The sequence below is a fragment of the Rattus norvegicus genome, chromosome 1 (assembly GCF_036323735.1).
Source record: "Rattus norvegicus strain BN/NHsdMcwi chromosome 1, GRCr8, whole genome shotgun sequence".
Taxonomy (NCBI): domain Eukaryota; kingdom Metazoa; phylum Chordata; class Mammalia; order Rodentia; family Muridae; genus Rattus; species Rattus norvegicus.
In genome coordinates, this window is record NC_086019.1 from 219,538,740 (window position 1) to 219,562,778 (window position 24,039).

The 24,039-nt window shown below is 35.6% G+C and overlaps 1 protein-coding gene and 1 pseudogene across 1 annotated transcript; both read left to right on the forward strand.

Moving 5' to 3' along the window:
• The first annotated feature begins 7,959 nt into the window (after positions 1 to 7,959).
• Or5b2l-ps1 (olfactory receptor family 5 subfamily B member 2 like, pseudogene 1) lies at positions 7,960 to 8,933 on the forward strand (annotated as a pseudogene).
• A 13,745-nt stretch (positions 8,934 to 22,678) lies between these two features.
• Positions 22,679 to 23,605, forward strand: Or5b99 (olfactory receptor family 5 subfamily B member 99). Its single transcript, NM_001000255.1, has one exon. The coding sequence runs from the start codon at positions 22,679 to 22,681 to the stop codon at positions 23,603 to 23,605; it is 927 nt and encodes a 308-aa protein (NP_001000255.1).
• Positions 23,606 to 24,039: the final 434 nt, after the last annotated feature.

Here is a 24,039-nt window from a genome sequence, read left to right on the forward strand (position 1 = left end):
AATAATTTGGCTGAGCTAAAATAAGAAAACAAATTATAGTAGTCCAAAACAATCTACTTCTCAAGCATCAGAATCTAGTATAGCAATGTGAAATGCACTATTCTGTGTTGAGACGTTCTCACTTTGGAATGAAGGGTCTATTAAACCACATACATATTTACACAGAGGAAATGTGCGTCACAGAACCTCATTTGTCCTTTCCTTGGAAGTGAAATTTCTTATGTGTTTACTTTATTGGAACTTCTATGAATAAGCCCATTGAAATGTGGAGATTGCTTTAAATATGATTCTGAACATATATAGGTGACACTTGCACACCCGTGTTTTTTGCCACTCTATTCTCTTAAAGCGATCTGTAGACTCAGTCAAGGTGTTCTACAACAGAAGAATGTGTAAAGAAAACATGGTAGTATGAACAGTAAATTTCTATTTTGCCCAATAGTAATTATAACACAATAAGGAGAAAGCATGACACTAAAAATAGTCAGATTAAGAGAAATAAGGCAGCTTCAGAAGGACAGCTATCATATGGCCCCTTTTATATGGTGAAGTTAGTATAAAAGCAAAAATAAAAAAAAAACCCTGAAAGTCCTATGCTTACTTTATAGAAAGGGTATGCGGGGTGTGGGGTAGATCATGGAAACTAGAGAATGTAATAAAAGTGGACCCAGCTATAGAAAAAATAATTCATGAATGGAAATGTTATAGGAATACTAAATATAATAAGTAATATTTAAATCAACCAAAGAAATGTAGAAGAAACAAATTGGTAATGTGTACCGAGAAATCTTTTTCTTTAGCAGTTTTAATTAGTATCTAAAATTGTGCATAATGCTGAATATAATTATGACATTTCAGTTAGTGTCTTCACTCTATTTTAGTCATATTTACTTTCACTACTAGTTATTATTAGCCCCTTTAGCCTTTATGTAATGCTTCCCCTTTTATTTTTATGTATTTTTACCTCTAAATATCACATATGAGAGACATGTGTTGGTGAGAATGGTTGATTTAAAATTTTGAAGTGACGTGAATTACTTTGGCTTTTACAGTTGAATAACATATAACTCTATCTATCTATCTAGCTATCTATCTATCATCTATCATTATCTACCTATTATAAATTATTAATTTGTTGATAGAAAATTCATGTAATTATATTTCTCAGCTATTTTGAACAGATTATCTATAAACATGGCTATGGAAGTATCTTTATGGAAAACTGACTTTGTTTTGGTGATTACTCTTTATAATCAAGAGTAGCATATCAAGATCATAAGGTAGTTTTTATTTCACTGTCTTTTTAAAAAATTATCATTAATCTTTTTTACAGTTCAGTTTTTATACCGTTTTGATCTGCCCTTCAACAGATCCTCATATCATTCCTCCTTCCATATCTCCCAAATTATGCCCCCATCCTCCTCCCTACCACACCCCACCCCATTACTTTTCCCCACTTCCTGGGTCCTCAAGAATCTATGGTTAAGGTGCTCCTTCTCTTACTGAGGCCAGACTGGGCAGTATTCTGCTGTATCTGAGTCAGAGGCCTCACTTGGGGACTTCGGTTTATTAACCTTCTTGAGTTATGTGGATCGTACTCTGGGTATTCTGTACTTTTTTGAGTAATATCCACATATTATAAATGTCCTTTTGATTCTGAGTTACCTCATTCTGGATTATATTTTCTAGTTCTGTCTAATTACCTGCAAAACTCATGATGTCCTCATTGTAACTGAACCACATTTCTGTATTTATTATTTTGTTGTGGGAAATCTGAACTGTTTTCAGCTTCTGGCTATCACAAATAAGGCTGCTATGAACATAGTGGACCATATGCTCTTGTGCATGGTAGATCATCTTTTGGGTAAATGCAGAAGAGTGGTATAGTTGAGTCTTCAGGTAGATCGATTTCCAAATTTTTGAGGAAATTGCAGATTCATTTCCATAGTGATTGTGCTTGTTTGCAATCCCACCAGCAATGGAGGACTGTTCCTCTTTCTCCACATCCTTGGCAACATGTGCTGTCACCTGAGTTTTCGATCTTAGCCATTCTGATTGATGTAAGGTGGTATTTCAGGGATGTTTTTATTTCCATTTCCTTGATGACTATGAACTTTGAACATTTTTTAAGTACTTCTAGGTCATTCAGAATTCCTTTGTTGTGAATTATGTTTAGTTCTATACCCAATTTTTGATTGAGTTGTTTGGTTTGTTGGTGTCTACTTTTATGAGTTCTTTAGGTATTTTGGACATTAGCCCTCTGTCAGATATAGAGTTGGTGAAGATCTTTTCCCAATCTGCAGCCTGCCATTTGTCCTATTGATGATGTCCATTGCCTTTCACAAGATTTCTGTTTCATGAAGTCCAATTTATTGAATCTTGATTTTAAAATCTGTGCTATTGAAGTTTTGTTTAGGAAATTTCCCCCTGTGCCCATGAGTTTGAGACTGTTTCCCACTTGTTCTTCTATTAGATTCAGTGTGTCTGGTTTTTATATAGAGGACTTTGATTCACTTGGATTTGAGGTTGGTGCAAGTTGACAAGCATGGATCTATTTTCATTTTCCTATATGTTGACTGGCATTTTGACCAGCACCATTTATTGAAGATGCTTTCTCTTTTTCTCTTTTTATATTTTTGGATTCTTTATCAAAAATCAAGTGTTCGTAAGTGTGTGGTTTTATTTCTAGGTTTTCAGTTCTGTTCCATTGATCAACCTGTTTGTCTCTGTACAAATATCATGCAGTTTTCATCACCATTGTTCTGTAGTTTAGCTTGAGATTAGGTATGGTGATTCCCCCAGCAGTTTTGTTATTGTTAAGAATTGTTTTACTATCTTAGGATTTTTGGTTTTCCATATGAAATTGAGAATTGCTTTTTTGCTGTCTCTGACAGATTGTGTTGGAATTTTGATGGGTATTGCATTGAATCCATATATTGCTATTGGTAGTTTGGCCATTTTTACTGTGTTAGCCCTACAAAATCCATGAGCCTGCGAAATCTCTCTATTTTCTGAGGTCTTCAATTTTTTTCTTGAGAGACTTGAAGTTCTTGTCATACAGATCTTTTACATGTTTGGGTAGACTTACTCCAAGATATTTCAATGTCTTTTAATGAATTTCTATATTCAGTTCTGTAGTGAACATATTAATTTTTATTGCCATCAGCAGTCTAAAAGAATTTTTATTTTCAAATTCATTTTTTTCTGAAACCGGCAACATATAGTTAAAATAAGCCATAAAATATATTGAACTGAGTAAAAGTGAAATCATTGTTCATGACTTGCCCTTGAAAGGCATGATTTAATATCTTTTCACCCAAGAGAGAGCACCAGAAATAGACTTAAACCTGCTTCCAACAAAAATTATCCTGGTGAAGTGAGTCCATTTCAGGCTCTAGTAGGAGCAGGATGAGGATGAGTAGTTTCTTTTTATTTTCTTTTAGTTTAGAATCAACAGGTAGCACAATCACTGGGTACAGGACCTAGGATCCCAATTTACAAACTCTTTTATGTTAGAAATCCTCTGGTGGTGGAGATGCCAGGAACAGCTACTTAAATTTACAGCCTCTGGCTTCCTACATTCTGTCTCCTCTCTTGCTCTGAGAGGTTTCTTATAGTACAAAATCACAGGAGACTCAAAGACAGCTGCATGACTGAAATTCTACCCTAGATTAATGAAAACACAAAATCTGAATACAATTTTTATACCCACAAATCTCTCTTCTGCCTATCAGTAGATGTTTATGTTGCCTATGTTCAGAACTCATGCATTTTGTAACTTTCTAAGCTTTGTGACTTGTGAAGTTTTGTTAGCTTCCCAAATCTTATGAGCTTTCCTCCTCTCTCTACAGGGGAAATATTTTATTCTTGTGATGTAGCTATGCAATACATACACACAGACACAGACAGCCACACACAGAGACACAGATAGACAGACACAGTCAGACAGATGGTGAAAGGGCAGATGGACACGTGCACGTGCGAGTGCACGCGTGCATACACACACACACAAACACACCCATACACACACACACACAGAGACACACATGCATAACTTATTACTCAACAGGCTGATATGGGTAGGTCTCTATAGACAATGTAATTACTACTTCTGTAAGTGAAGAGAATGAAGACCTTTGGATGTCCATTTGGGCACCTATTTCTCTACAGATTTTATGCATGTGTAAGACAGGTATCTGGCATCCAACATGGATATATATGACACAGTTTAGAAAGAACAACCTATGTGCCAGGGACATTTTGGTGTTCATTTATTAAAATATAAGTTGCTATTTTGTAAACTTTTATTTCACATTTGCATATGGATGAGTCTGAAGCAATGTCCAGTTCAAACAAATACCCAGTTAAAATTGATATTCAAGTTCACAATGGTGTATTCCTTCCTACTAGAGTTGCTGGCCACTTTACAGAGTGCAGCCAATCTTCTAATTTTTTCTCTCGGCAGCTCTGTGTGGCACGTTGGAGACTATTTTGGAACCACCACATAACCACATTTTCCTTGCATACATCTATCTCTGGAGAATTTTCTTCCAATAGTCATTAGAAAATAACTTCTTTAAAGGGAGCTTTCCTTATTTGAGAGGGAATTTCAATTTGATCCCATGTGACACAGTGCCACCTTCCATAAAAAAACAAGGTAGGTTTCTAGCATTTGACTTTACTTTGTTCAGACTGCAGAAAGAGAAGAACTTTGTATGGTTCCAATTCTAGCTATTTCCTTACCCAATAATCAGAGTTTAGCCTTCTGGTATCTAATATCCTCCTGAGTTCATACTTTTTTATACAAGGATCCTAAAAACACACTGTTTCCTTTACTTCCAAATAGAAGATGACATCATTTTTAAGCTTTCAAACCTGTTTTTAAGAGAATGTTGAGAACATGGAGCATGCACAGTAAGTGGATTTTGAAATGATAAACAAACAAATGAAGGACTGGATGAAGTCTGTCTATAATCAACTACTTAACTGTTGAGGTATTTAGCATGCATTTTTAAAGCAACGTTCTTGCATAACTTTACATGAGCTTTTGTAGGCTTATGATCAAGTGTTCTGTGAAAATGAAATTTATAGCTAGAAGTACAATTTATATTGTAACACAGAAAAGAAACATTTATCATTTACTTATCTATCTATCTATCTATCTATCTATCTATCTATCTATCTATCTAAGCTAATCTACATCTACACACCATCATTGATATATTCATAGAATAAATGAAATTTTGATATATTCTCACTTTTTTGAATTTGAGATTCATTTAAGGTAGTATTTGCAAATTTTAAGCAGAGCAGTGTCATAAAATACCTGTTATCTATGTTAGAAACCATTACCAGTAATGCCAGTGGTGTTTAACATAATTTAAAAAAATGCCAGTTTAATCCATTATTTAATTTCAACATCAACTAATGGATTGTGTTTTTGGTTTATAAAATACTATGTTTGAAAAACTTGTCATGGCTTTATTTTCAAAGACTTATGTATGAGAAATTCGTGGAGAATAAGTGCATATTAATAACATAAGTACAACAAAATATATTTCAATTATGTTTAAAAACCACTCATTGGTTATTATTCCTGGTTATATTTCAAAAAGAATAAGCATAGTATAATAAAAAATTTTAGAGTCTATTTCAAGAAAATTTTAAAGAAAGCTACTCTCACTATCTTTATTGAGCTTCATGTAAAATATAAATTATAAGAATATATTCTTATGAAAATACCAACAAAAAGCATGAGAAGTCTTTTCTGTTTGGATTGTTTATTTGAGTCTCAGATAAGGCATGATAAGAGGTGTTTAAATTCTTAATGGAGATTGCTCTTCAAATAGCTTTTTTTGCAGAGGAATTATGAATATTTCTTCAGTAGTTTCTTCAACTAAATAATGGGCTGCTTGTGTGCTGCTGTATGTGCTTCATGATAGGCACAAGAACAGGCAGAAAAATCACCCCAGGCTTCTCTGAGATTTGATTGCGTATACTACAGATAAGCATATGAGCATGTATTTCTCCAATAACTATGTAACATCTCATATCTTCATGTTTTTCAGAGGAAAAATCTTTGGAGAATTTAGAAGTTATAATTATGTAAGGGAGTAATTTAGTAAAGTTGTTAAGTAAGAAAGTAAATTTCAAGTCGTGAACTGTAACCTGATACTCAGGCATATTTTGCTACTTTGGATTAGTTTCCATGCATAGAATTTTGGATCATTCTGTACCTTCATTTATTTCTTTCCCTTTTCTCCATCTTTATCTTCCCATGTCTCTATTATTCTGGGCGATTAATCAAGGGTGTTGTTCATGGAAGACATACTCCTTATACCCTATGCTGCTCCAGGGTGTTGTTCATGGCAGGTAAACTCCTTACCACCCTGCAGTGCTCCTGTCCACTGTTTTCATTACTTTTATTTTTAGATTGTGTCTTGCTTAGTTGCTCAATCCATCCAGGCAGGAGTGATGTCACAATATTGCCATTTTTTATTTTTAGATAGAATGACATTCCTTTATATGTTCAGGTCTATTCTAAGTATAATAAGGCACAGAGAAATAACCTTATAATTTCAAAATACTGTTTAGGTTCTCATATTCACATTTATAATTTTTGAAATCTGAATTTATAAAATTTAGGATGACAGTATCTGGCATAAAGGAGACTAGTGCCAGTGTTATCCTAGGAGTTAAAAACAGACACACTGATAACCAGTTATGGATGGAAGAAGAGAAAATGGGGCGTTACCCCTCAGTATTTAACTATTGCTGATACATCCAGAAAAAGGGAAAGTCAATGCCTTCAGTTCTGTACCCCTGATAAATCTACTAGATTGCAATGAATAACTCTAATCAAATGGTCACTCAGATAGCCCTGGATAAACTGGGTGTGTCACAAACAAAATTAAGTCATGAATCTGGAAAAATAACAAATAGAGAGTAGGAATGTTTGGTCCTCATCTAAAGAAGATAAGAAATGATGATGGGATAGAATGAAAATGACTTACAAACACATGTGAAATTGTCAGAGAAATGAATGATGAATAACTTAAAAAGATGTAGTCTCTGCATGAATTTTCTCTGTATTTAAAAGGACAAAACTTTAGTATTTACTCTTCATACCTACCATCTTTAAACTCCCATATTTTCATATCATTTCTTTGTCCCAACAATCCCAGGGACTAATCTGAAGTCTCAGTGCTTTTCAGTTATGACCCAAATGATAGTGACTCTCCTGGAGCTAGTGGCTGGGAGAATGCTTTAAGGGTACTTGAAGATAGCCCGAAGCATGCACGCTTATGGGTTTTTTGTGGAACGAGAGATTAAGAGACCAAAAGCTGGCTTATGCTGGTATTAAATTGTTGTTTGCTGGGGCTTTATCATATTTTCAATATATATCTCCTATGGATATTGATCACTAAGGAGGATATTTTATAATCCTATTATGTAGCCATATAAGGTGAGTGGTCAAACCTGAATTTCAACTGGTTATGCTGTAGCACAGGATGGCATTTCAAAATGTCTCTTTCTTATTTCTTGTAAAGTCGAGTCCTCTAGTTAGTATTCAGTATTTGTACAAGTTTTATTTCGCTTAATAGTTTTGAATTACAGTTAGATAATTGCCTATATAAACTCCTTGAGTGATACGATTCAAATATTTTTCGCTTTCTCACTTTCTCTCTTCCAATAACATGTGTATACATATTTCTGTTATTAAAAACAACATACATATTTAGTATGTTATTATGGTTGTTCATTGTTAAACATACATTAAGAAGTATTCTGAGCAATTTAAACCTCCAACTCTTTACATTGTTTTCTTCTATGTTTTATCATGTTTTAACCACTTGTTACTGAGGATCAAATTCAGGGCCTCATGCACCCTGGGAAAGATGTGCTTCAGTACATTTTCATGTCCTTTCTTGATTTTGACAGGTAAAATACAATATCAAAATGTATATGGCCAACAGCAGTAGAATGAGTGCATTCATACTTTTGGGACTGACAACCCAGAGCTGGAAGCCCCCCTGTTCATCATATTCAGTTTCATCTATATCATCACACTAATTGGGAACCTGGGCATGATTGTGTTGATCTGGCTGGACTCTCGCCTTCACACACCCATGTATATTTTCCTCAGTCATCTTTCTCTGGCAGACTGTGTTTGCTCCTCAGCTGTGACTCCAAAAGTAATGGCTGGGCTTCTCACAGGGGATAAAGTTATCTCCTATGGAGGATGTGTTGCACAAATGTTCTTCTTTGTGACCTTTGCCAGCATTGACTGTTTCCTACTTGCTGTCATGGCTTTTGACAGGCATGCTGCAGTATGCAAGCCTTTACATTATACTACAACGATGACTTCTAGTGTGTGTGCTCACATGGTGATTAGCTGTTATGTGTTCAGTTTAGTTGAATCATCTATCAATATTTGGTTTATCTTTGATCTCTCCTTCTGCCGTTCTAATGTGATTCATCACTTTTTTTGTGATATCCCTCCAATCCTAAATCTTTCCTGCTCTGAAATATATACACATGAGATTGTGCTCTTTATCATAACATCCTTCAATGTCTTTTTTGCTCTGATAGTTATCTTGGCCTCCTATGCATTTATATTCATTGCTATCCTGAGGATGCACTCATCAGTAGGACAGAAGAAGGCCTTTTCTACTTGTGCATCCCACCTCACTGCTGTTACCATATTCTACGGAACTATAATCTTCATGTACCTACAGCCCAGTTCTAGTCATTCTATGGACAATGACCAGATGGCATCTGTTTTCTATACCATAGTAATTCCGATGTTGAACCCGGTTGTCTATAGCTTAAGGAATAAAGAGGTTCATAATGCCTTCAAGAAAGCCATTGAGAAATTGAAGTCTGCTCAACACTTAATTCTAATTAGAGATTTAAACAGTTTATATAATTAATCATTTATGTATTGTGTAGCAGAAATTTCACACATTTAGTGGCTCAAGGCAATTGTTTACTATTGTACATACTTATTTGGTCTGGGAAATTCTTTTGTATTTGCAACAGGATTTACTCATGGTGTTTTATAACTTACATAACTTCAATTGAGCTGAATGTTCCAAGATAGTCCCATTTTCTCTTTGTTAATGATACTAGCTATTTTCTAGGTAATCTTTTTTCATACAGTCATGGTCTGTATAGTTTAGAACATGATCCAGCTGGCTTACTTGAAGTCTTCAGGCAGTATTCTCACATAACTTTATGTAATTTATGTAACAAATTTTAACTAAAACAGTAATCATTTCCTCACTCATTGTATACCAGGAGATCACAGTTAAGCTTCACCAACATTTAAATCAAAAAAAGAGATACCAAGTTTTAAGAAAGGGGGTGAGAATGAATTTGTCAATAATAATAGTCTGCTAAGGAATACAAAATATGGTCAACATGTAGAGAATAAGAGGTTGTGGAGGTCTCAGTCTTAATTGGGATATACATATCAGATGCCTCTTTGAGGGCTCAAGGTTCTTTGTGAAAAAGAGAAATTATAAGAGGCCTAGGTGGTAGGTAAGATTAAAGAAACAGTGTTTTTTTGGAAACAGAGTAGTACTTACACATATGTACTCTCAGTGTTTGTGTTAGCCCACAAAAGATGTGAACAATCTTAATCCAGTCAAAATATGAGCACAGATGGAGGAGAAGGTAGGCACAAAGTTATACCATTAGTTGAGGAATTTTGTAAAAAACTTCTGGGAGAAGAAAAGTCAGGTTTTCTTAACAATGTGACCAAGGGAAGTTAAATTATACAACAGCATAAGGTCTACTTGCAAGACTATCTGAGTAGGGGCATGCAGTGGACTGTATGTGATGGGAGGAAGAAAAAGTAAAACCCAAAGTTTGGTGGGAAAGTATGGTATGGTGGTTATGAGTGGAGTTGGAGGAGGAATGGTTCTCTACAAACACATCTTATGAAAGTCAAAAAGTTAATAAAAATATTATCTAAAAGGAAAGAAAATACAAAGTACTAAGTAAATATTTCTCAAATAGTAGTAGATCATGTAGAAGTGTAAAGATGTGCTGTCTAGATTACTGTGATTCTAGATGCTATGCTAGGGTTTCTACATATTCCAATTGTCTGTTTCTGTCATTTCTTGAAGTATCAAAAGTCTCTCTTCTTTTTTTTTTGAAAGAAAATAAAAAGAGATGGACATTATTTTCTTTAGTAATTTAGGTACTGGCTATACACAATACTATCGAGCAAAATCAGTCAACGATTTAGTCTCATAGCCATGGCTAGATACAAAATGGCCATTGGTATTGAATGTCTTGATGAATGACAAAGTGCCTACCTGAAATCCATGTATTCTTGAAGAGAAAAACAGAGTAGAGTGTGGGAGTAAAATGCTCTGACTAGTGCGACCTGAATCTAAACTTCCAAACTTGAATAAAAATAACTGAAATACTACCTTGAATTTTCATCTACTAAAACTTTTTTCATTTATTTTATTCACTTTACATTCCAGTAGTAGTACTCTTTCCCTCCTCTCCTCCTATTCTACCCTCACAAATACCTCCCTCAATTATCACCTTTCATACTCCTCAGAGAATGGGAAATCCACCGTAGGTACTACCCACCCTGAAACATCAAATATCAGCAGGACTAAGCACATAGTCTTTCATTGAGGCCTGACCATTATGTCAAGCTAGGAGAAAGGAATCCAATGTCATGCAACAGAGTCAGTGACAGATCCTGCTCCAATTGTTAGGGCATCCACAAGTAGACCAAGTTGCATATCTGCTACAAATGTGTAGGGATCCTAGGTCCAACCCATTCCTACTCTTTGGTTGGTGATTCAGTCTCTGTGAGCTCCCACGGGCCTAGGTTAGTTGACTTTAGATTTTCTTCTGGTGTCTGTAACTCCCCTGGCTCCCTCAATACTTCCTCCAACTCTCTCACGAGACTGTTTAAGCTCCCCTTGATGTTTGGCTGTCAGTCTCTGTTTCCATGTACTACTCAATGAAACTTCTCAGGACAGTTATATTAACTCCTGTCTACAAGCATAGCAGAATATCATTAATATATCATGGATTAGCTCTCTCCCACAGGACAGATCTCAAGTTAAACCTGGTCTTTGGTTGGGTATTTCCCCGTCTCTTTCCATTCTTATTCCTGTACATCCTGTAGGCTGGAAAATTTTGGATATCCTCCTCCCACCAATGGAAGTTCTGCCTGGCTACAGGAGTTAGTCATTTTAGTCTCCATGTGCCCCAACCACACTGATAGAAGCCTTAGCTAGGGTCACCCCCATAGAGGCCCAGAAGCCCTCCTTCTCCCTCTGGCTAATGCCAGTGATGCCCTGTACCATCAATTTCATTATTTTCCCAACATTCTCCTGCCACTCTCCAGTCCTGATTCATATTTCAGTTCACATGGAAGCTGAATAATGCTCTACTCAATGACAACTTGGTCAGGGAAGAAATAAAGAGATTAAAGACTTTTTTAGAATTTGCTGAAAATGAAGGCACAACATACCCAAACTTATGGGACATAATGAGAGCAGTACGAAGAGGAAAACACATAGCTTGGAGCACCATCAAACAGAAACTGGAGAGAGCATACACTATCAGCTTGACACTACACCTAAAAGCTCTAGAACAAGAAGCAAATGCATCAGAGGAGCATATACCCAGGAGTGGTAGAGCTGGATCCTTAGGTAGTAGTATGTCCAATTTTTTGAGGAACCTCCAGACTGATTTCCAGAGTGTTTGCACTATCTTGCAATCCCAACAACATTGGAGGAGTGTTCTTCTTTCTCCATATTCTCGTCAGCATTTGTTGTCACCTGAGATTTTTATCTTAGCCATTCTGACTGGTTTGAGGTAGAATCTTTTGATTTGCATTTCCCTGATGAATAAGGATGTTGAACATTGCTTTAGGTGTTTCTGAGCCATTCAATATTCCTCAGTTAATAATTCTTTGTTGAGTTCTGTATCCCATTTTTAATAGGGCTATTTGATTCTTTGGAGTCTAACTTCTTGAGCTATTTGTATATTTTGGATATTAGCACTCTATCTGATGTAGTAGGATTGATAAAGATCTTTTCCCAATCTGTTGGTGCTATTTTGTCCTACTGACAGTGTTCTATGCCTTACAGAAATTTTGCAATTTTTTGAGGTCCCATTCGTTGATTCTTGATCTCAGAGCATAAGCCATTTGTGTTCTGTTCAGGGAATTTTCCCCTGTGCCCAATGTGTTTGAGGATTTTCTCCAATTTTTCTTCTAGTAGTTTGAGTGAATCTGGTTTTATGTGGAGGTCCTTGATCTACTTGAACTTGAGCTTTGTACAGGGCAATAAGACTGGATCAATTTGCTTTCTTCTACCTGATGACTACCAGTTGAACCAGCACCAATTGTTGAAAATACTATCTTTTTTTCCCACTTAATATTTTCAGCTCCTTTGTCAAAGATCAAGTGAACATAGGTCTGTGGGTGCATTTCTGGATCTTCAATTCTATTCCACTGATCTACATTCCTGTCTCTTTAAAAATACCATACAGTTTTTTTTATCACTGTAATACAGTGGTCCTTAATACAACTTGAGGACAGGGATGCTGATTCCCCCAAAAGATCTTTTATTTTTGAGTATACTTTTTATTACTCTGGGTTTTTTGTTATTCCAAAAGAACTCTCAAATTGCTCTTTCTAACTCAATGAATTGGGTTGTAATTTTGATTGGAATTGCATTTAATCTGTAGATTTATTTTGGCAAAATGACCATTTTTACTATATTAATCCTGCCAATCCATGAGCAAGTGAGAGCTTTCCATCTTCTGAGATCTTCAAGTTCTTTCTTGAGAGACGTGAAGTTCTTGTCATATAGATCTTTTCCTTGCTTGGTTAGAGTCACACTGAAGTATTTTATATTATTTGTGAATACTATAAAATGTGTCATTTCCCTAATTTTTTCTCAGCCTGTTTATCCTTTGAATAGAGGAAGGCGACTGATTTGTTTGACTTAATTTTGTATGCATCCACTTTGCTGAAGTTGTTTATCAGGTTTGGAAGTTCTCTGGTGGAATTCTTGGGGTCACATATGTATACTATCATATTATCTGCAAATAGTGATATTTTTACTTTTTCCTTTCCAAATTTTATCCCTTTGATTTCACTTTGTTGTCTGATTGCTCTGGCTAGGACTTTGCATAATATATTGAATAAGTAGGGAGAGAGTGGGCAGCCTTGTCTAGTCCCCGATTTAAGTGGGATTGCTTCAAGTTTCTCTCCATTTAGTATGATGTTGGCTACTGGTGTGCTGTATATTGCTTTTAAAATGTTTAGGTATGGGACTTGAATTCCTGATCTTTCTAAGACTTTTACCATGGAGGGGTTTTAAATTTTGTCAAATGCTTTCTCAGCATGTAAAGATATGATTATGTGTTTTTTCTTTGAGTTTGTTTATATAGTGGATTATCTTGGTTGATTTCTGTATACCGAACCATTGCTGCATCCCTGGGATGAAGACTATTTGATCATGATGGATGATCGTATTGGTGTGTTCTTGGATTCAGTTAGTGAGAATTTTATTCAATATTTTTTCCTAGATATTCATAAAGGAAATTGGTTTGAAGTTTTATTTCTTTGTTGGGTCTTTGGGTGGTTTAGGTAACAGCATAATTGTGGCTTCATAGAAGGAATTGGGTAGACTTCTTTCTGTTTCTCTTTTGTGGAATAGTTGGGAGAGTATTGTTATTCAGTCTTTTATGAAGGTCTGATAAACCCATCTGCTCCTTGACTTTTTTCTGGTTAGGAACCTTTTAATGTCTCCTTCTATTTCTTTAGGAGTTATGACACTATTTTAATGGTTTATCTGATCCTGACTTAACTTTAGTAGCTGTCATTTATTTAGAAAATTGTTCATTTCATCCAGATTTTCCAGTTTTGTTGAATACAGGTTTTTGTAGTAGGAGCTAATAATTTTTTGAATTTCTTCAGTTTCTGTTGTTATTTCTTCCTTTTCATTTCTGATTTTATTATTTTGGATACTGTCCCTGCTATAGTTAGTCTAGCTAAGTGTTTTTCTTATTGATTTTTTCAAAGAATCAGCTCCGGTTTTGTTGAGTCTTTTTATGGTTTTTTTGGTTCTACTTGGTTGATTTCAGCCCTGAGTTTATTTCTTCACTTCTACACCTCTTGGGTATATTTGCTTCTTTTTGTTCTAGAGCTCTCAGGTGTGTTGTCATGCTGCTGATGTATGCTCTCTCCAGGTTCCTTTTGGAATCACTTAGAGCTATGTGCTCTTAGCACTTCTTTCATTGTGACCCATAAGTTTGGGTATGTTGTGCCTTTATTTTCATTAAATTCTAAAACGTATGTAATTTCTTTCTTTATTTCTTCCTTGATCATGTTATCATTGAGTTGAGCATTTCCCAGCTTCCATGTATACATGCACTTTCTGCTGTTATTGTTGTTATTGAAGACCAGCCTCAATCCATGGGGATTTGGTAGTATGTGGAATTATTTGAATCTTCTTAAATTGATTGAGGCCTATATGGTGACAGATTATATGGCCAGTATTGGTGAAGATACATTTAGTGCTGAGAAGAAGGTATATTCTTTTGTTTTAGAATGGAATGTTTTATAGGTATCTGTCAAAGCATTTTGGTTCATAACTACTGTTAGTTTCACTGTGTCTCTGTTCAGTTTCTTTTCTCAACTTCTGTCCATTTATGAGAGTGGAGTGTTGAAGTCTTCCACTATTATTGTGTGTGATGCTATGTATGGTTTGAGCTTTAGTAAGGTTTCTTTTATGAATGTAGGTGCCCTTGCATTTGAAGCATAGATATTCAGAATTGAGAGTTCATCTTGGTGGATTTTTCCTTTGATGAGTATGAAGTATCCTTCCTTATTCTTTTTGATAACTTTTGGTTGAAAGTCAAGTTTTATTGGTATTAGAATGTCTACTCCAGATTGTTCCTTGGAAGCATTTGCTTGGAAAATTATTTTTCTAGCCTTTTGTGGTAAGCAGAAAGGGATGGCTGAGCCAGTGACAGGGCAGAATCCAGTTTGGTTTCAAGTGAGTTCTGAGACTACAGAAGAACTGGCAGAGAAGGCCTTCTCCCATCTCTGTAAGATTAAGGGGGAGCTCTTTAATATGAATGACCTCCCTCACTCTCACAGCAATCCTTGAAAAAGGAGAGGGTTCTTGCTTATTCAAACTGCTTCATTTTATGGTAGATACATATATCTTAATATTGGTGAAGGAAACCATGTCCACGAAGAGAGGCTTATTGGCTAAATACTTAGGGCCTATTTAAATACTTAATTAGCATGGAAACTCTAGGTTTTTATGATACATGTCTGGCTGTCAATGGGGTGTGTCATGGCTATGTGTTACAGGATAGGTAGAGCTTGTTAGGAAATGATTCCAATGCCTGTCATTCTCAATTATGAGATTATGGAGGTTTTTGAACCTGCTTCAACCTTATCATTTCTTCTGTTTGATTGCATGGTCTAATTGCTTCAAAAATTACAGACTAATCAGAAAATGAAAATGCACAAAATGTCCAAGAAAAATAAAAACAGAAAAAAAATAAAGAAAAAGTTACAGACTAATTTTCTTAGGAATTTAGATCCAAAATAATCAATACTTGCAAATCAAATTTAAGACCATATATAAAAGATCATCCACAAAAAGCATGTAAGCTTCATTCCAGATGTGCATGGGTGGTTGGTTCAATGTATGAAAATAAATAAACGTAATCTACCAGATAAATGAAATGAAAGAAAAAACTCACATGATATATAGAATATATCATTATATATAGAATAGGCATTTAACAAAGTTTTTAACATTCCTTGATAATAAAGTACTGGAAAGATAAGGGATACAGGACATACTTAAACAAAAAAAAATGGCAGTTTAGATTAAGTCCACAGCCAACAGCAGTCTAAATGGTGAGAAACTCAAAGCAATTCCACTAAAATCAGGAACAAGAAAAAACTGTCCACTCTCACTGTCTACTAAATACAATATTTGTAGTCTTAGGTAGATCAATAAGAGAAATGAAGCAAATCAAGGGCATACAATGTGGAAAGGAAGAATGATCTTCATTTGCATATAATGTGATAGTATATTTAAGTGACCATAAAATTACACAAGGGAATTTCTAGGTGTGATATATTCTTGAATGAATATTCACATAAAAATATTGGTAACTATCCTGGGATAGTTAGTATTAAAACCTAGCTTGGGTACTGGAGGAGGAGTATTACTGTCTTCACATGTTTAACTGCTAGTGAACTCAGCATGCTCCATTGTATGCTCCAAACCCATGGTTTCAGATGGTCTAGGTTAAAACCTATGGGTCAATAATCAATCCAAAATACATGAATATGGAAAAGGGACTTGTGGGACTTGCTTTGGGAGAAAGATGAAAGGGCTAGGGGATAAGAATGATCAAAATATATTGTATAAATGTATGCTATACCCAAAGAATATTTTGATTTTTCAAGACAGGTGTGTGTGTGTGTGTGTGTGTGTGTGTGTGAGTGTGTGTAGCCTTGACTGTCCTAGAACTGGTGTTCATAGACAATACTGGCCTTAAGTTTACAGAGATCTGCCTGCCTCTGCTATACACACTCATTTACCAGTAAATAATCTAGGTAGTTTACATACTGGATACTATATAATAATCAAAATGGACAAGTTCTCATGTGTGAAACACAGATGCATTAGGATCGAAAAAATAAGCCACACAGAATGTTAGATATTGTAAGATGCCATTAGTACGTTTTTATTATTTTACAAAAGAAACATAAAACCAGGTATATGATCATATACATTTTTCTAAAGTAAGAACTGAGCACCCTCTAGGACATGAGCTTTATACAAGGCGGTAAGAATGGCTCAATTTACGTTCTTGTACATGCTGACCTCTAGTTCATCCAGCACCATTTGTTGAAAATGCTGTCTTTTTTTCCATTAGATAGTTTTACCTCTTTGGTCAAAGATCAGTGACCATAGGTGTGTGGGTTCATTTATGCTTTTTCAATTCTATTCTGTTGGTCTACATGCCTGTCTCTGTACCAATACAGTGCAGATTTTATCACATTGCTCTGTAATACAGCTTGAGGTCAGGGGTGGTGATTTCTCCAGAAATTCTCTTGTTGTTGAGAATAGTTTTCACTACCCTGGGGTTTTTTGCTGTTCCAAATGAATTTGCAAATTGCCCTTTCTAATTCTATGAAGAATTCAGTTGAAATTTTGATGGGGATTGCATTGAATCTTTAGATTGATTTCAGCAAGATGGCCATTTTACTATATTAATCCTGCCAATCCATGAGCATGGGACACATTCTAAAATCTTTGATTGCTTTCTTCAAAGACTTATGCAGATCTTTCACTTACTTGGTTAAAGTCACAGCAAGGTGTTTTATGTTATTTGTGGTTATTGTGAAGAGTGTCATTTCCCTAATTTCTTTCTCAGCTTGTTTATCCTTTGAGTAGAGGAATGCTATTGATTGTTCGAATTAATTTTATACCCATCCACTTTGTTGAAGTTTTTTTATCAGCTGTAGGTGTTCTCTGGTGGAATTTTCAGGGTTACTTAATTATACTATCATATCATCTGCAAATAGTGATATTTTGATATTTTCCTTTCCAATTTGTATCTCTCTGACCTCTTTTTGTTGTCTAATTGCTCTGACTAGGACTTCAAGTACAATATTTAATATGTAGGGGGAGAGTGGGCAGCATTGTCTCATCCCTGATTTATTGGGATTGTTTCAAGTTTCTCTCCATTTAGTTTGAATGTGGATATTTCATCCCTTCTTAGGAGGGAGTACAAAATACTCATAGGAGAAAATGTAGGCATGAAGAATGTTGCAGGGGCTGAAAAATTTCATCCAGAGACTTCCCCCCAACTGGAGATCCATTCTACCTGCAGTCACCAAGCCCAGTCATTATTGCTGTTGCCAAGAAGTGCTTGCTGACAGGAGCCAGATATGGGTGTCTCTTGAGAGGCTCTGCCAGAGCCCTACTGATACAGATGAGAATAGTTGCAGCTAACCATTGAACTGAACAAGAGGACAACAATGGAGGAGTTAGAGAAAAGGCTAACGGAGCTGAAGGGGTTTGCAACGTCATAGGAAGAACAACAATAACAACCAACCAGACTCCCTCAGAGCTCTCAGGGACTAAACCACCAATCAATGTGTACACATGAAGGGACCAATGAATCGAGCCACAAATGTTGCAGAGGATGGCATTGTCCAGCATCAATAGGAGGAAAAGCCCTTGGTTCTGTGAAATCTTGTTTCCTCAATGTAGAGTAATGCCAGAGTGTTGAGGTTGGAGTGTATGGGTGAGAATGAGCAGCCTCTTAGAAGTAGCGGTATAGGGAGTGAGCATGGGAGGGGGGAAGGGATAATATTTGAAATGTACATAAAATATCCAAGAAAAATAAAATAAGAAAAATAAAAATTGACAAAAAAGAACTTAGCTCCCAGGTGAATATCATTTACTCTGCATATGCTGTACTTTAATTGAAAAAAAAATGACAGAAAAGCACAGGTGCAGCTGTATGCTTGTGCAGCCATTATGTTTGGTCCCAAAGGCAGTTTAAGTGCTTCTGTGGAAAGTAAATAGATAAGACTCCCTTGTTGTGCTCTATGGAGCCTATTTCCCCAATGTCTTCATGTCTCTACAACTCCCTCTTGGTCCCCTTCATTGGCCTATAAAATCACAGTACAATCGTCTGTCTGACATAGATTTTTAGCAAAGCTATTCCATGCTACAGACATGGTTACTGTTCTGAATAGGAGAGTTAGCACAACCTCCCTCAAACTGAGGTTTTCATTAGTCACTGAACAGGGACAGAAAACAATACTGAATGTGTTTAAAGTTACAACTGGTTCCTGAACAATTTTATAAGACTGCATTTATTTGCTCTTCAGAGGCATAATTCTGTGTTTATGGTATATTTGATTCAAAACTGAGATTGGAGTAACGTAAGTGATATTTGTAAGATATCTCCAAAATAGAACTTCCCTAAAATAATTCACCCACTTTTTGGGTGAATTTACTTTTTATTTTATGTGTGTGGGTGTTTTGTCTATATGTATGTTTCTGTGCTACATGCATGCAGTGCCCAAAAAGGCCAGAAGTGGTCACTGAAACATTTGGAACTGGAGTTTCAGATGGTTGTAACGCATCACTTGGCTTTCTGGCATTTGAATATATATCCTCTGGAGCAGCCAGGGCTCTTACCCATAGGTATCTGACCAGCCCCAAATTTATACATTTTGTCATGACAAAGTTTCAGACTTCTAAAACCTAGATTTTTCAGCCCCTTTACTCAAGGTAAAAACTTCTATTACATTTCTATGTATGTTAATTATGTCGAGGGGTTATTTTGTTTAGTTTTCAAATAAATAGCCAATAAGTGAACAGTACAAGGGCATAGTAAGAATAAATTCTGCATTCAAGACTTGATCCCAGGTCTATGGTCCCAGGTCAATAGTCTTCGTCCCATTTTTCTCTTCTTGGAGATCTTGCTTCTTTCAACTTCTTGTGAGAATTATGTGTTACATTGTTGAATTTCTGATTTCAGACTCTTATGATTAAAATTAGGTTTTGTCCAGAGACAAGGTAAGCTTCTATCTGATATATACATAACTTGCAAAAGTACATTTTTATTTGTGTCAGTGTGTCTGTGAGTGTGCCAGTATGCATATGTTGATGTCAGAGGCAATCCTTGGCTGTCATTCTTCAGATGATGTCTGACTGCGTTCCTCCCTCCCTCCCTCCCTCCTTCCCTCCCTCCCTCCCTCTCTCCCTCCCTCCCTCCCTTCCTCTCTCCCTTCCTTCCTTCCTTCCTTCCTTCCTTCCTTCCTTCCTTCCTTCCTTCCTTCCTTCCTTCTCAAGACAGAGTCTCTCTCATTTCATTGTCTCAGAGCTTCCTAAGCAGGGAAGTCTGGCTTCCCAGTAAGCTACAAGGATCTGTCTCCAACCAAGTATTGAAGTGTATGCTATCATTCTTTACATTTTTTAAAGTGGGTTCTGGAGATTGAATGCAGGTTCACTTTGCAGAGACTTCCAACACTTTAATATTTACAAAAATAACTTTACGAATGTATGATTGGTTTATACAAAGTTGTGCATATGGTTTAGTAAAAAGTTTAATTTATGTAAAATCAGAGAGATAACTGCATATAAAAAGAACACAGAACTCAACGTTGGGAAGTTTTTTAAAGCAATATTCTGGGATAAGTATCAGAGCTTTCATTAGTGGAGAGGATAATGACTCTCACAAAATGTATATAGCTTCCACAAGAGAAGAAGCACAAATATGATTGGAGATATTATGACTGAGTTTTGATTTTATCAGTCTACTATGGAGGCCAAAAGAGACAAAAATAACAAACATAAATTGACACATTTTTATATTTTACTTTTTAAATTGGATATTTTATGTATTTATTTTTCAAATGTTACATTTTTTCCCAAAACACATAGATGTGGCCAAATGAACTAGTAAGACCTGAGATAAATTTCAGTGCTTTTCTTATATTTGATGTTTTTCATACGTATATTGGCTGACCACTTGGGATTGGATAATGTATCAGGGGGGTTCTCTCCTGGAAAATACTGATTCTTCTTCTCTTAGCAACAATTAATTTCTTATAGCTCTTCATCTAATAGTAGGGACTTATGAAATATGATACTTTCTTAAAGCTAAGCTTAGGAAGATTCTATGGACATATGGTAGGGAATCACTGTCAGTGGATATATGCCTTTTTAATTTAAAACTTCACAATAATTAAGTCAATTAATCATTTTTTTCAATGATGATTTTCACTCAAACACACTAGTGGATTGATTGTAATCCAAGCATTCTGTGGTTGAAATTCTAACAATTGATATCGAACTACACTATGATGATTCCAAGGCAAGACTGAGTTCAATAATATTTTTTTTCATTCTAGGCTATATGGATTTATTTTTTAAATTTTTATTTATTCATTTGCTTTACATCCAATTATCCCCCCTTCTCCCTGTAACCCCCTCATAGAGTTCCTCCTCCTATTCCTTCTCTGCTTCTCCTCTAAGAGGATAGAGGTCCCCATGGCCCCTGGATATTGCTGCATCTTGGCACATCAAGTCTCTGCAGGCCTAGGCATATTCTATCCCACTGAGGCCAGACAAGGCAGTCCAGTTATGCAAGCCACAGACATGCAACAGCTTTAGGGACATCTCCTTCTTCAGTTGTTGGGGAACTTACATGATGAAGATTGAGTTTCACATCTGCTATATATGTGCATTGGTCCTAGGTCCAGCTCCTGTGCTGTTTGGTTGGTGGTTCAGTCTCTGACAGACTTCAAGGGTCCAGGTTAATTGATTTCCTGTGAAGTTCCTATTTGCTTCAGGGTCCTCAATCTTTCCCCTAATTCTTGTATAAGCCTCCGTGAGCTCTGTCCATTGTTTGGCTGTGGGCCTGGATTTAAAGAATGAAATTCAATAGGAGTACTTTCCAGAACAATCAAGTATTTGGATAAGAAAATTTTTTTCTTTGAAAGCTGTATTTTTTGAGGAACTTATATAGTAGTCTCTGTAACAACTCATATATATATATATATATATATATATATATATATATACACATTTTTATCTCCTTATTCCCATTCTTTATAAAAGATACAAGTTTATTGTGAACTAATTTCACTCAACCATAGCTTATTCCTTTTTACTTACTTATTACTACTATTCCCTATTCCTTACTTCTTACTTATTCCTGCTTACTATTGAGATTTTTCCCTAGCTCTTTCCACTTTTTCCTCAGTTGCTAGTTAATTGCTATTCAGTATCCACATCAACTTTTCAAAAGAAAACTTTCAACATGGAAATAAGTGTGTGTGTGTGTGCATGTGTGTGTGCCTGTGTGTGTGTGTGCATGTGTGTGTGTGTGCCTGTGTGTCATTTAATTTTATTTACAATAGACTTCATCTATTGATTTTTCTGAAAATGACAAGATTTCATTCTTTCTATAGCTGAATAATAAGCTTATGTATATCTATACCACTTAAAAAGTTATTTCATTTATTATTGAGATTATTATTGCATCATTTCCCCTTCATTTCTCCCCTTCAACCCCTACCCCTTATACTACCCTTGTTGTTTCTCAAATTCATGCTCTATTTTTCATTAATTGTTGATAGATATCATGTATAGTATCAGTATGTATAATAATGTTACTTGCATGTATGTTTTCAGGGCTGACTATTTGGTTTAAAATCTCTCCTCCTTTGCAGAGAAAATCAATTCCTAGCCTGATTTCATCTCTAAGGTGCTGTAAAATGCATGTGGATATGCACACAATTCTTTGAAGACTGATAGTATCTTTTTATTTTTGATTCATACCCAGAAGATATCCCTTACGATACTTATGTATTTTTTGAGGAACCTATATAGTAGTCTTTGTAGTAACTTACAATCCCATGTAGTAACTTACATTCACACAAACAAATAAGTTCTCCAAGTTCTATTTTTCTATATTCTCTGCACCATTAGTATTTATTAAATATCCATTCTACCTTGAATGACACAATAACTTATTTTTATTGACACCAAAATCTATTTTTGTTTATTATTTTCTTCCTTTAATTCTCATTTCTACAGGACATATACTGACCTCCAGATCTTTGATGGAGAATTGTACCAAAGTGAGAGAGTTCATTCTCCTGGGACTAACTGATGACCCAGGCTTGCAGGTTCCCCTTTTCATCATGTTCACCATCATTTACCTCATTGATGTGGTTGGAAACATGGGGATGATAATGTTGGTTCTCATGGACTCTCATTTGCACACGCCCATGTACTTTTTCCTTTGTAACCTGTCTCTTATAGACTTGGGTTACTCCTCAGCTGTCACTCCCATGGTGATGTCTGAATTGCTCATGGTCTCCAAGGTGGTGTCATACAATGCCTGTGCTGCACAGATGTTCTTCTTTGTAGGCTTCGCCACTGGGGAAAATTACCTCTTAGCATCAATGGCCTATGACCGCTATGTAGCAGTATGCAAACCCCTGCATTATTCCACCAGGATGACAACAAGTGTTTGTATTTGTTTGAACATTGGCTCTTATATCTGTGGTTTCTTGAATGCCATTTTTCATGTTGGAGACATATTCAGCCTTTCTTTTTGTAAATTTAATATAGTCCATCATTTTTTCTGTGATGTTCCAGCAGTTCTGGCTCTATCTTGCTCTGATATACACCTCAGTGAAATGATTCTTGTTTTTTTGTCAACATTCAATGTCTTCTTTGCTCTTCTGATCATCTTAGTTTCCTATCTCTTTATATTTATTACCATCTTGAAGATGAAATCAGACAAGGGACACCAAAAAGCTTTGTCCACCTGTACCTCCCACCTCACTGTAGTTTCCATATTTTATAGCACTGTCATTTTCATGTACTTACAACCCAGTTCCAGTCATTCCATGGATGCAGATAAAGTAGCATCTATGTTCTACACTATGATCATCCCCGCACTAAACCCTTTGGTCTATAGCCTGAGGAATAAGGAAGTGAACAATGCATTCAAGAAAATGGTTAAGAAATCAACTTTATGATTGAAAGTAATTTGATATTCCTTTCACATATTCTTTGTGCATTAGTTAGATTTAAACTCTACAATACAGAGGGATTTTTTGCCCAATACACTCATCTCTTCAAAAGTCTACTTTTTAATCAAAATATTTGTAAGTTTGTAACATACTTAATGATACATGCTAAGGACATTTCTAAGAAATGCTGGGTTTTACTTGTCATAACTTGGTAATTTTTATTTGATTTATTCACTAATTTACATTTTCTGTCATATTTAAATTTATAGATACATAAACAGGCTACATTTTAAACAATGATGTGTGTGTGTGTGTGTGTGTGTGTGTGTGTATATGTGTGTGTGTTGTGAACACATACTGACCACAGACCTGAATAGGAAATTTTAAGCATAGCTAGATTTTAACATAAGCAATTTAAATAATTGATTTGATTCATAACA

Excerpts from the sequence above, each read along its gene's own strand:
- Or5b99 (NM_001000255.1), top strand. The coding sequence starts at position 22,679 with ATGGAGAATTGTACCAAAGTGAGAGAGTTCATTCTCCTGGGACTAACT.